The following is a 14,492-nucleotide window of genomic DNA, read 5'->3' on the forward strand; positions in this document are numbered from 1 at the left end:
ACGGATTCTTATTCTCGTGATCGTGAATCTCACGAACGAAGTTCGTTGAGATCGAAATGGATTTTGGAAGAGGCGGTCTGCAATCCAATTTTATCGTCTTGTCATCGAGTAAATTCGTTTCAAGTCTGCGCATAGGTTGAGCCAGAGAGCTTGCGTTTGTTGAACTTGGAACTTCTCTCTAACTCAAAGATTCGCTGATTAGCTATAAATCGCCGATATAACTTTTCGTAGCGAATTCAAAGCATAGCGTATTCAAAGAAGAGAATTTCGTAACATTTTTCATTTTCACGCAAAGTCACTTTTACATTAATATATGATTTTTACAGAAAATTCCTGTTTCTACGAGATTGTAAATTTTAGGAAAGATTTTGATTCGTTGGATAGCGTAATCGTAGAGAAAAATGATACAATAAATTATCGCATCACATATTTGAGAGAGCAGAAGATAAATTTTGCTTTTTAAAAGTTGAAACATGGTTAGGAAGTGTAAGTATAATTTTAGCGATACTATCTGCAATTTAGTAGGAAGAGAAACGACCTTGTCAAAGAATTATATATCGAAGCTGCGAGTGTCATAATGAAACTGATTTACGAGCTATACACAGTGCAAGGGAAACAAGTTTGATAAATTAATTTTTCTTCCTTCCTTTTCCAATAATTTATCTACACTTTTATAAGATCAAACACATATTACCTATACATTATATTCCACGAAATTATCTTATGGACATACCGTTCCACGAAACTAATTATAATTCATAATATCCTGTTTTAATGAAAAAGAAATATTCGTTTGAAAACGATTTAAATCGTGCGAGTGAAACAGCTTGCGAATACAACGAAAGTAGTTTGAAACGAGACACAAATCATATCGGGACGTTGGTGTATATTCCCTAAATAGAGCCGTAAATTCAGGTGTACCGGCGTCGAAAAATAGAAAAAGAATCAAATAATATACAGCATTAATCTGTCACTAAACGCGAAGCTCGAAAGCTTGAAAGTGTAGGGATTCTTTCGCTGCGAAAGCAAAGTTTTCCATACCCTTCCGCCACAGTTATACCATGTGCGATGTATGTTCGAATATTTCAAATAAAAGATTGCCGGCAGTAAATCGGTACACGAGATTGAGCGAATAAAACGGATAGAATTGAAATGAGAAAGAATCGTTGAGAAGATTAGATCATCTACCATCTGAAATTGATGACTACCGTTGGATCTGCAGCAATTGCGGAAAGAGGAAAACGCGAAGGGATTTGTTCTTTATAAGCCCTATAATAAGATAATTCCGCGAATTTTTTTGTATTCTGAAAAGGCATAACAATATTAATTGTTTACAATACAAGTATTAGTAGGATATTTTTTCTTGCGTATGAGTTGCGCTTGAATATGTGCATTGTAAATGGAAGTGAAAGGTTGTCGAATACGAAATTGCATCGAAATGTCACTGGTTCGATGCATAAACGGAATCGTGAGAATTTTATTCGAAGCCTGTCCTGTTAGACGTAAGTGGGTTAAATTTGCTTCCATATACCGCTGTAACGTCGAAGACTGTCGATATGAACTACTAACTGCTAACTGGAGCTACGTATTTACTTCTTCGACTTCTATCGAATCACCGTTTGGGAACAAGACACAGCTCTTCGCTTTAAATTTAAATTGGTTCATTCGCAACCAGACTAATAAGCGTGAATCTTTACGTAGAATTATAAGTTTAAGTTTATAAGGTAATTAGGTTTAAGTTATAAGTTTGTAATACATACGTATTGCTAGCAAACAATTACACGTCTGTATAATTATACAATAATTTATCTTAATGGCTGTATCTGTTTAATTTTAAGATACACATTTTGCCTATAGTTGCTCTAATGATGAACTTTGCCGAGATGTAAAACTATTCGCTGAAATTCGAAATATTGATTCGGATATTATTTTGCCTGATATCGAAACCTGGTCGCCTTTGATTCTCCATATGTCGATTCCAATTTAATTCATTTCGAAATTCACATATTTACCAGAGCAAACTCTCCCTTTGCGTGTTTATTTCAATATTATTATAACCAAGTTCCACGTTCGCTAAGTTCCTCCACTCTGATATTAAACTAGTCTTTGGACATTTACTAACAACCCCTAAATTTTAACACGTATAATATATATTCTATATAATTGACAAAAAGAAAAAGAAAAAAGAAAAACAAAAAAGATGCAATTAAAAATTTGCTACTGGATTTTTGTCTAATCGATCGAGTTTAAAACGAGCATTCAGATCTTTCTTTAACGAACCGTGCGAAACGTAACGAAAAGAAGCTTTAAACGAACCGTAATGTTTTGACGTCGCTATACGAGTGTAATTAAGGTAGACTAGAGGTTCTGGGAACCGCAACAGATGCTCGAACGATCGCGATTTCGAAGTCTCGCGTCCTGCAAGGAAGGTTACAGCCTGAAATGCCACGCTGCGACGAGTTAAAAGGGTTCACGGGAACGAGATCAGTCTTTCCGTCGTTTGCATCCATCTTCGCGGACCTCGGCTGAAAACTTATTGTTCCACGACGGTTGCACGCGACGTCGATGGGGTAGGAGGATTTTTTCGTGGCTTGTTTCCAACAAGGGGTAACGCTTGGAGGCCGTGAGAAATTTCAGCAATTCCTCCTGTTCGCAGTTAGCAGTTCCCGGCACGTTTCTTACGCGGAGCTGGATCTGAAACGAACCGATGACTGAAGAAACAACTTATTTTTCCGCCAACTTGCCGCCCGCGACGTGAGCAAGCTTTTTCTCCTAGTTTCGCCAGGATCTCGTTAGGAAATTTCGAAAAAGTTTTCAGGATCTTACGGGATATTCGAACGCTTTAAATTTAGAGTATTTGGGAAGAAATTGTTTTCAGATGTTCGTTGCATCGTCGTATAATAAGTTTCATCTATCGGTTGTATCAAGATGAAATTCTTTTATTAAAATTATAATGAAAACCATATGGAAAGGCTGTCAGTAACGTTTAATTGTCCACTGTGCGTGGATTAAACATTATCATCCTGTTCGTGGATCGTCACGAGTGTACTTGTGACGTGTACGTTGCATGGGCAAATAGTGGACATTACCGACAATAAATTTACATTTATTTTGACTCACACGAATAATGTTTTTCTTTTACAGACACGTCTTTTACGACGACGCATCTTTATACAAACATGAAACCACGTCAAACGTTGTGACCTTTATTTTGATAGAACAAATTGGATCATACGTGATTCGATAAAATAATATAAAATGGAAAATTTTGTGCATCTATTATTTCCTTATAAAACGAAAGAAACTTTTCGGCCGACCTAGTAAAACAGAGTGAACGATTCGATGGAAATTTTAAGTTAGCGTCCATGTTTTCTACATTTGGCTTTTATTCGTTTTTCACGTTACAGGTAGTCGTAGTAAAACAATTTCAATCACACGCCTTTCTACATTATGAAATTGCATGTTTCTTTCCTGAAACAAGCATCGTTCCTGTTTCATATAGTTCTGGCCATCGCGTGATAACGAATTCATCTTGGCTCGATGTTCGTCGTATTTGATTTGACGCGTTTTAATGTCACGAACCGTGTAAAAGAGGTCATTTTGAGAAGCAGAGGATTGGCTTAGGTTGGTTGTCCGAAAAGTGTCTTTCTTTTACAAACACGTGTTTTACAACGACGTATCTTTACACAAACATGACGCCTAATTTGTCGAACGTTGTGATCTTTATTTTGATAGAACAAATTGGATCATACGTAATTCGATAAAATAATAGAAAATAATAGAAAAAATTTTGTGCATCCATTATTTCCTTATAAAACGGAAGAAACTTTTCGGCCGACCTAGTAAAACGGAGTGAACGATTCGATGGAAATTTTAAGTCACCGTCCACGTTTTCTATATTTGGCTTTTATTCGTTTTTCACGTTACAGGTAGTCGTAGTAAAACAATTTCAATCACATGCATTTCTACATTATGAAATTGCATGTTTCTTTCCTGAAACAAGCATCGTTCCTGTTTCACATAGTTCTGGCCATCGCGTGATAACGAATTCATCTTGGCTCGATGTTCGTCGTATTTGATTTGACGCGTTTTAATGTCACGAACTGTGTAAAAGAGGTCATTTTGAGAAGCGGAGGATTGGCTTAGGTTGGTTGTCCGAAAAGTGTCTTTCTTTTACAGTCCCGTCTTTTACAACGACGCACCTTTATACAAACATGACGCCTAATCCGTCGAACGTTGTGATCTTTATTTTGATAGAACAAAATGGATCATAGGTAATTCGATAAAATAATATAAAATGGAAAATTTTGTGCATCTATTATTTCCTTATAAAACGAAAGAAACTTTTCGGCCGACCTAGTAAAACGGAGTGAACGATTCGATGGAAATTTTAAGTTAGCGTCCATGTTTTCTATATTTGGCTTTTATTCGTTTTTCACGTTGCAGATGGTCGTAGTAAAACAGATTTCAATCACACGCATTTCTACATTATGAAATTGCATGTTTCTTTCCTGAAACAAGCATCGTTCCTGTTTCACATAGTTCTGGCCATCGCGTGATAACGAATTCATCTTGGCTCGATGTTCGTCGTATTTGATTTGACGCGTTTTAATGTCACGAACCGTGTAAAAGAGGTCATTTTGAGAGCGAAGGATTGGCTTAGGTTGGTTGTCCGAAAAGTGTCGATAAAATAATATAACACGGAAAATGTGCATTCATTATTTCCTCATAAAACGAAAGAAACTTTTCGGACGATAGACGATAGATTTGTATAGATGTCAATTAAAAATATTCTGCGTGATCCACTTTTCTCATCGAAAATGAAAATCGCAGTAACTTTTCTAAGATAACGCGATAAGATAGAACGCGATGATAACTGATGTTGCTCGATGACACATAACGGTGTGTGAAGCGGGATAAAAATGCTAATGGCAAAAATGGACCGATGTCTGTTTCAGTGCCGAAGGTTGAGATCGTGGACGAGCACGGTGCCACAGCTGGTGACAAATTCTACAAAGCGGGCAGTACGATAGAATTGAAGTGTGTGGTCAGCAATATACCGCAGCCTACCGGATATGTTACGTGGCGGCACGGATCCCGCACGCTGAATTACGACACTACCCGTGGAGGAATCAGGTGAGCCTCGAACATACGATTTAATGGCACAGAAATTGATTTCACCGCGCGAGCGCCGGCTCTAGATATAATTTCGTTCGAAATTCCTGGATATTATCGGGCATCGGGATCGAAATTATCCTTGCGTTGTAATTTAGCTTCACCGGATTCATGAAAATCCGTAAGGTTGGATTTATGGTAGCTGAGAGTTTATCGGAACGAGGATACGATTGAATTCTTTGATTTTGACCCGAGAATATGTGCTTTCTGTTTTGACAAACAGCAAAGTATGTTAAATGACAGAGAAAAAAGTAATACTTAAAAAAAATTAAGGTGACAGAATTATAACAGCGTTGTAGATAGAATCATTTAATTAGGAGAAGGTTTCTTTTTTTCTCAATTTATTCGTGAAGTAGGAAATAAACACGAAGATTTACGAATTTTTATTCCATTTACGTATTTGCTGCCACGGTGGTTCTCGGTGATCCATGTTGCGAAATTTTGTACAACGATTAAAATAGCATTGTTATTTATATCGCGACTCTCAAGGTGAAACGTGTAAAATTCGAATGGCAGACTACGTATTAATTAAATGAAAATTCAAACAATGTATCGACGTTGCATTTACGAAGGTTGATGAAATTATCTTTCGAAAACTTTGATGCATTTGTTATTGCGATTGTAATTTAAGCTGCACGAGACAAAAGCCCACTTGCACGCTTCCTTAACAAACCTTAACAATCGCGTTCGCGATCTAACAAAGTCGTCGGAAGTTTACGTCAGGAAATTCACGTTTACAAAGATCAAAACGCCGTGAAAAGTGGCCCAATCTCGGAAGGAAACTTTATGCCGTTCCTATAATTCTGTAATGAACTAGGAACGTCGCTGCTCATTATTATTTAAGATGGGAAGGAATAATGCTCAACTGCATAGAAGAAAATGTTTGCAGCAGCAGCTCAACACTTCCTTCTGTTCTCTGTTCCACCTCTTCTAAATTATTCTTCTCTGGATCAACGACAATTTAGATCAAGAATAAATATTGACGGTAATAAATATTAAAAACTCGCATCATGTGCTATTCATGGATAGTAAGCACTAGGAGCATAAAATATTCTGTACGGAAAAAAGTAAAATACGCAATAGGAAAATAATTAATCCACTTCGTTCTTCGCGTTACAAATCACGTTAAAGAATAAAAACTGACAAATTGACGAAAGGTATATATTATAATTTATAATACATTAGAAAAATGTTGTAAAGCAGTTAAACATCGGATAAAATTTCTCAGCTCGGATGCAAGAATAAAATGGCTGAGAAAAATATTCCAAGACCAACGTCTTGTAACTTTTGTATATATCTTCGGATCCGTTTCAAACGTTACCAATGGAATCGCGATAGTAGTTACAGTGTTAGTGAAATTTGCTAATGTTCTGTAATAATATATATATATAACATATGCGTGAAAAGTTTGTAGGAATGTTTGAATACTTTTGCGAGCCACAGTAAATCAAGTGGCGGCACGATGATGTAGCGGAATAAAAATTTCGGCTTTTAAAACGAACATCGATAGGTGAGAAAACCGAGTACGTCATCGTTTTATCGCGACCGTGTCAAACTGTTTCCGTTGACACACGAAATTGACGAGAAGGAAGTCGCTTCTGTATGACAGTGAACGCATTAACGAGGGCACGCTTGCTCGAATCGATTTATCGACTTGATCCGGCGGAACTTGATCGAAAGGCGAGCAAGATCCGGTAGTTGGGGTGCGAGTTTCCGAACCATGGGCTATTTAAAATTCATGGATTCTGTCATATCTATAACCAATTAGGTCACACACGCCGTGGCAACCGGCGTTGGCAGTTCAGCGAACTTTAATGAAAGTCTTTCAAAATTCACCGAACGTTCCATTCTTTATCGGAGCAATTAGAATCCCCATGCAGCCTGCATAAACTATCGGCTGGCCGCTCAACGAAATTACTCGAGTGGCCGCAAACCATATCTGAATACGGTTGGTGCGGTCAGATGTTGCACCCTGACCTCCCTGCAGCTTTTAATTAAAAAGAAAGAATCACCGTGGAAGAGAAATAAAACTGCGCTTATCTAACATTCATTGGCCAAAGATGTCAGAGTTTCTGAGAAAGACGTAGCTTAAAATAACTATGTATTTGCAATTTTTAATTTATGGAATTTCATTTCTTCCATGACACAATTATCCAATTATCTTGTCATATATCTTCTCTATAGTTTCTAAATGGTCACAAGACGATGGCCCAATGGAACCTTCTATTAGATTAGATAATAACTTCATTCATCTGTCACGAGTAATATAAATTTCAAGGTATATTATAACAATTGTTTGTAGAATATGAAAGCACGTGTATATTGGAATATTTCGACAGAAGATACGTTTTAATTTATGGAATTTCATTTTTTCCACGACTCAGTAGCAAATTATCTTGTCTTACATCTTCTCTATAGTTTCTAAATGGTCACAAGACGATGGCCCAATGGAACCTTCTATTAGATTAGATAATAAATGCATTCATTTGTCACGAGTAATATAAATTTCAAAGTATATTATAACAATTGTTTGTAGAATATGAAAGCACGTGTATACTGGAATATTTCGACAGAAGATACGTTTTAATTTATGGAATTTCATTTTTTCCAAGACATAGTAGCAAATTATCTTGTCTTACATCTCCTCTATAGTTTCTAAATGGTCACAAGACGATGGCCCAATGGAACCTTCTATTAGATTAGATAATAAATTCATTCATTTGTCACGAGTAATATAAATTTCAAAGTATATTATAACAATTGTTTGTAGAATATGAAAGCACGTGTATACTGGAATATTTCGACAGAAGATACGTTTTAATTTATGGAATTTCATTTTTTCCAAGACATAGTAGCAAATTATCTTGTCTTACATCTCCTCTATAGTTTCTAAATGGTCACAAGACGATGGCCCAATGGAACCTTCTATTAGATTAGATAATAAATTCATTCATCTGTCACGAGTAATATAACTTTCAAAGTATATTATAACAATTATTTGTAGAATATGAAAGCACGTGTATACTGGAATATTTCGACAGAAGATACGTTTTAATTTATGGAATTTCATTTTTTCCAAGACATAGTAGCAAATTATCTTGTCTTACATCTCCTCTATAGTTTCTAAATGGTCACAAGACGATGGCCCAATGGAACCTTCTATTAGATTAGATAATAAATTCATTCATCTGTCACGAGTAATATAAATTTCAAAGTATATTATAACAATTGTTTGTAGAATATGAAAGCACGTGTATATTGGAATCTTTCGACAGAGATACGTATTAATTTATGGAATTTCATTTTTTCCATGACATAGTAGCAAATTATCTTGTCATACATCTTCTCTATAGTTTCTAAATGGTCACAAGACGATGGCCCAATGGAACGTTCTATTAGATTAGATAAGAAATTCATTCATCTGTCACGAGCAATATAAATTTCAAAGTTTATTATAAAAATTATTTGTAGAATATGAAAGCACGTGTATATTGGAATATTTCGACAGAAGATACATATTAATTTAAGGAATTTCATTTTTTCCACGACTCAGTAGCAAATTATCATGTCATACATCTTTTGTATAGTTTCTAAATGGTCACAAGACGATGGCCCAATGGAACCTTCTATTAGATTGGATAATAAATTCATTCATCTGTCACGAGCAATATAAATTTCAAAGTTTATTATAACAATTGTTTGTAGAATATAAAAGCACGTGTATATTGGAATATTTCGACAGAAGATACGTATTAATTTAAGGAATTTCATTTTTTCCACGACTCAGTAGCAAATTATCTTGTCTTACATCTTCTCTATAGTTTCTAAATGGTCACAAGACGATGGCCCAATGGAACCTTCTATTAGATTAGATAATAACTTCATTCATCTGTCACGAGTAATATAAATTTCAAAGTATATTATAACAATTATTTGTGGAATATGAAAGCACGTGTATATTGGAATATTTCGATAGAAGATACGTATTAATTTAAGGAATTTCATTTTTTCCACGACTCAGTAGCAAATTATCTTGTCACACATCTTCTCTATAGTTTCTAAATGGTCACAAGACGATGGCCCAATGGAACCTTCTATTAGATTAGATAATAAATGCATTCATTTGTCACGAGTAATATAAATTTCAAAGTTTATTATAACAATTATTTGTAGAATATAAAAGCACGTGTATATTGGAATATTTCGATAGAAGATACGTATTTATGTAGACGCAAGATAAATAAATAGCTTTTTGATTAGATCGATTTCGTCTGAAAGTAACACTTAACGAACTTAATAAATGGAAGTGTTACTCGACTTATATACAATACCCATCATCGTATCAATAAAATAAATATTCTGCGTAACATTAAACGCTCGATTACATTTAGCCGCATATTAATCATTTGTACAAGCCCTTCCTAAATTTATTTCGGTTCGATCTGTTAACTATACATATATCAAACAAAATTGTTATCGTATATGAGATATAAAATGTTTATGCGAATATTCAGAGGATCGTTGCCAAAGGACCTTTTTTAATTTAATTTATACCGCCTGTGCGGAATTATTTGCACGTGGAAATGTCAGATTTTGTTTGATCTTCCTCTGTTCGCTAAACTCGATCGTGATTTATTACCATTATTGTTATTATGAGATTCCTATCGGTACACCGGATAAACGTTTCGATAAATATGCTCGCTAATTTTACGCTCAATCGCGTTATTTAACCGGGATATTCTGTTAGCTTAGAATCGAATGAAAACCTGCGAAATTGTTGATCGATAAATAAAACGGCGAGTTCGGTAAAAGATAAAATTTGCTATTAATGAAAATGCATGTTGCGAACTGTTCGACATTGTAAACGCGCGAATTTTCGACCAGCTTATACGTCGAATATTGTCCAAACAGCATTCGTTCATTAAAATCTACGCGTTTGTGTAATATCACGCTTAAACTTATGCACGTATAAACATCGATAATTATGTATAATCAGAGTAAAGGTAATCTGCGATTGTAGTACTTTCGAAGGTATATTTTGTAAGAAATATAAAGTAAAAATTAGCAATTTTATAAAATGAAATTTCCTGATAATATAAGTATCTGTAATATGAAAAAGTAATTTGAAATTAAAAATATGAAGTTTATTGCTCTTGCGACGTAACTGATTACGATACTGTGCCATAAAATGGCGAACGTTTTAAAATGACATTATTCCTGATTTCGTGCCATTACGTTACACGCACACGATATGTAAACGTAGTTGTAGGTGTGAACAGTAAAATAACGTAATCTTGCAAAAGACTATAAATTCCGATTGTTGGCCATAAAGATTCAAAACGATTACGAAAATGGGACGTTAATACGTACTATTATGAGGGTCGTAGAATACTGAAACATAGTCGTAATCGCTGTTATATACATAGATGTTGTAAAAAAGGGCGACCAACTATTATCTTGGAAATTCGTTCGGAACATGGATTTCTTCGTAATCAATGTATTTCTACATTATGTGTTCTGTACAAATAATCTCGTAATGTATCATTGTACAGTGATAAATTTGTCTATTATTTATTTATTTATTATCTTGCTTAATAATTATAATCGAGAATCGTGTTCAGAATAATTCATCTGAGGTAAAAATGAAATTTTAAATTCTAAGAAATTCGTATGGGAAAATCAGTATATGAAAATATATTGTAAATACATTGTACGAATTTCTACGCTAAAACCATAAAATCCTTGCTTAATAATTACCATATAATAATTACCAATAAAAACCATAAAATTGCTTCCTTGCTTAATAATTATAATCGAGAATCGTGTTCAGAATAATTCATCTGAGGTAAAAATGAAATTTTAAATTCTAAGAAATTCGTATGGGAAAATCAGTATATGAAAATATATTGTAAATACATTGTACGAATTTCTACGCTAAAACCATAAAATTCTTGCTTAATAATTACCATATAATAATTACCATATAATAATTACCAATAAAAACCATAAAATTGCTTCCTTGCTTAATAATTATAATCGAGAATCGTGTTCAGAATAATTCATCTGAGGTAAAAATGAAATTTTAAATTCTAAGAAATTCGTATGGAAAAATCAGTATATGAAAATATATTGTAAATACATTGTACGAATTTCTACGCTAAAACCATAAAATCGAAATACCGATGTAGGTGATTGAGTGTCCCAACAACAGAAATCTATGATAAAATTTGGAAAAAATAAAAATTACGAAATCAATGCCTAAGTTGATCGATATCGTATTAACGTCGAATTGTCAACCAAATCATCGGACGCGCGGTATCAAAAATTTAATTGAAAAGAAAATTGAATCGAAAAACACCCGATAATAACTTTATCTCCAATTATGTTTAATCACATTCGCTAGTACGAAATATGCATATTTTCTGCTTAATCGTCTGTGTTTTTATTCAGCGCATTGTGATTTCCAAAATTTCTATTCGTTGGGAAACACTTTTCGTTGTGGATTTGGCTCCATAGAGACAGATAAATTCCATGTTTCATTTAATCATCGATGCAAACACCAACTTACTAACTATTTTGTTTGGTTGAACGTGTCGTGCGACCATAACTCCATTTAACGTAGTCAGTGGAGGTGGTTCGGATCCAGATTTGCAATCTATTTGCCGACCTCTATTCGCTTTTAATCCGCCTATGATCAATACCATGCGTATTCATTTCAAGCTTCATTAGGGACGCACGACCTGATGGTGTGGCGTGGATTCTTCGATCTTTTAATTTCCTGAACGGTACGCGACCTCTGTCGCTTGTAATTGGCAATAATCGCAAATAATACGAATCAAGAAAGACCGGAGGTTTCGTTCTGTTCGTTTTCGATAATACCATCTTTTATTCGTTCTTCTCTTTTTCCGTTTTTAATGAGCAATTAAGCTTATGGAAATAAAATATTATGGAAATAAATAATATTGCGCGATGGAATAAAATAACTCTGTGAAATATTAAAAGCAACGATTTTAAACCGTTTCTGAAATATCGCTGCTCTTTGCTAACTTTCAGCGAGGAATATGTATTTTAACTTTACTTTTATATCCCTGCGAAATTATCGTCTAACGAAACAGAAATTCTTGCGTTTAATGTTATCCTGGGATAAATTCCTATGGTTTCGAAGAATTTTACTAAATTGTAATTGTTTAACCTTCCAACGTGTTTTTGCAGTGCAATTTTAAACATTTCATCCAGATTATCAAAAATAGAGCAACGAATTCACGACGAATTAGAATTTGTTATAAGAGAGGTGTAAACAGTCGATAGAGTCGACTCATTTTAACGAGCCAAGCTCGCAGGAAACAGAGTTTTTGCTTCGAGAAAGGAAACGCTCATGACGTTATGAATTTTACGTTGGCAACTAACTAATTAAAAATATCGTGTAAATAGAGATTGAAAAGCTGAACGATCCGCAAACTTTCTTTTCGGATATCGTGTTTGAATATGGTCCGGTCAAAGGGCTGAGAAAATAGATTTAGCCAAGCGACGAGGCTGTAGAAAAAATTGTCCTAGCTAGAACATTTCTGTCACTCTGTATGGCATGAAAAAAGGACACCCAAAAAGGGCTGTTTTTTAACGTGAACTTGTGACTGGAGCAAAAATGAAACGCTCGTTTCTCCTCCCTCCTCCCACCAAGAATGTATACGTATTTCATCCATACCTTTGGAACATTATATTGCAATTAGTTTGCAGGACAACGTGTTGCAAATTCTATCTTGACGAAAGAACGACGTGAAAGAACGACCACTGAAAGAGAAAGAGGAACGAAGGGAAAGCTGTTACCTCTTCCGATTTTTGAAAAAATCTATCGACAATTCTTAAGCTGATAAAACTTCAATCTCGTATTTGGTTTTTCCGGAAAACGCTTTCTTCGTAATTATACACAGTACTGTAAAACTAGGCTGTTTAGGATTCTAATAAAACAACGATTAGCTATAAAATTATAATAAGGACGAAATTCAGTAACTTAAAGTTTATTTAGTAAATTTTATTGCTTGAGAAAATATTTTAGAAATATATAGCAGGTTCAAAGTAAATTCTAACTACTCTATAACAACTAGTTAGGAAGCTATGATTAAAAGGAAATTTAATACATTAAATATTTGAAGATTTCGTTGGAAGGTAACCAAAATTTCAGAATTAAAAAACCGACCTCGCTAATATTCTCCGCTTCCTCGTAGATCCTTTGCATCGTGATTGACACTGGTTGGTCGTGTTATTCGCTTAATATGCCACCTGAGCCTGTGGCTCCGTGTAGTGAGTTGGGAGAACCTTTAAAGGCTTCCCAGAGAGTTGCAGCGTCTAGGTGCTTCGCATATCCCGAAGAAGCTCTGGACTTGTATAATTCTATACGGGGTCTCGGTCTCCTTGTCACAGCTTTCTGCTTGCTACGGGCAACAAGAGAACCCTACCTCCTTAATATAACCCTAATTTACTCAGCTAGTCTTCCCTTAATTCACTGTGCGGACGATTAGAAGATAAAGTTAGCCGTGTCTTAGCGGTCTGACGTCAATCGCGTCTTTAGTTTTCGAACTCGACGCTAATGAAAATTCGAATTAACGGAGGGATTCGAGGTTTAATTAAATCTTGATATTCAATGTACATTGTGAAGTGCTAACGAAGGTTTTAACAGTCGTGGAGCTTTGTTTTCAACCGATCTTTATTACTAGTATTACGATTAAATCGATATTGTCGTAACGAATGTAATATCGTTTCTCTGTTTCTTTAAACACTGAACGAATACTTATTCACGTCGATATGGTTGCTCGGTGGTTGTAATTTAACTTTTATTGCGCTTAATATCGCTTCAATATCTCTCGGAATAATTCTGTTGATCGTAGTTCTAGAAATATTAGCGAATCGTTGTTATTCGAAATACAGTTTTGGATTGAAAAATTCTATGCATCTGATATTGAGAATTCAGTGGAAAAATGCATTACTCTCTCATGCATATTACTCTCTCCTTTTGAAACGTATTCTTTCAACGGAATTTTTGTTTTATTTTAAATAAAGTACCGCGACTCCGGATAAAACACGGGAAATTCAATGAAAAATGTAAATCATTGCGATATACTTGTAATTTCTCTGCCAATTAAATATCTGCCGAAATGGTTTCACAACGTTCATTTCTAACTTTGTTCCCCTCGATAGTTAATTGTATGTGTTAACAGTTCGTAGATAGAGTACAAGTATATTATTCAACCATCATTCAACGAGCAAACTCGATTCAACAGCTTTCGGTCGGGCTACGAGTTGTTAATAACAAAATTAACATG

The 14,492-nt window shown here is 34.8% G+C and overlaps 1 protein-coding gene across 2 annotated transcripts in view; it reads left to right on the forward strand.

Moving 5' to 3' along the window:
• The window catches only part of LOC132906671 (peroxidasin-like), a 414,173-nt gene that overhangs the window by 229,520 nt on the left and 170,161 nt on the right, over window positions 1–14,492 (forward strand). For both annotated transcript variants that reach the window (XR_009658022.1, XM_060959050.1), the window contains exon 7: window positions 4,959–5,136. Coding sequence is in view for 1 of the 2 variants with exons in the window: in XM_060959050.1 (XP_060815033.1) it covers window positions 4,959–5,136 (178 nt within the window). In the remaining variant the exon portion in view is untranslated. The remainder of the gene's footprint in view (window positions 1–4,958; window positions 5,137–14,492) is intronic.

This window comes from Bombus pascuorum, chromosome 5, assembly GCF_905332965.1.
Source record: "Bombus pascuorum chromosome 5, iyBomPasc1.1, whole genome shotgun sequence".
Lineage (NCBI taxonomy): Eukaryota > Metazoa > Arthropoda > Insecta > Hymenoptera > Apidae > Bombus > Bombus pascuorum.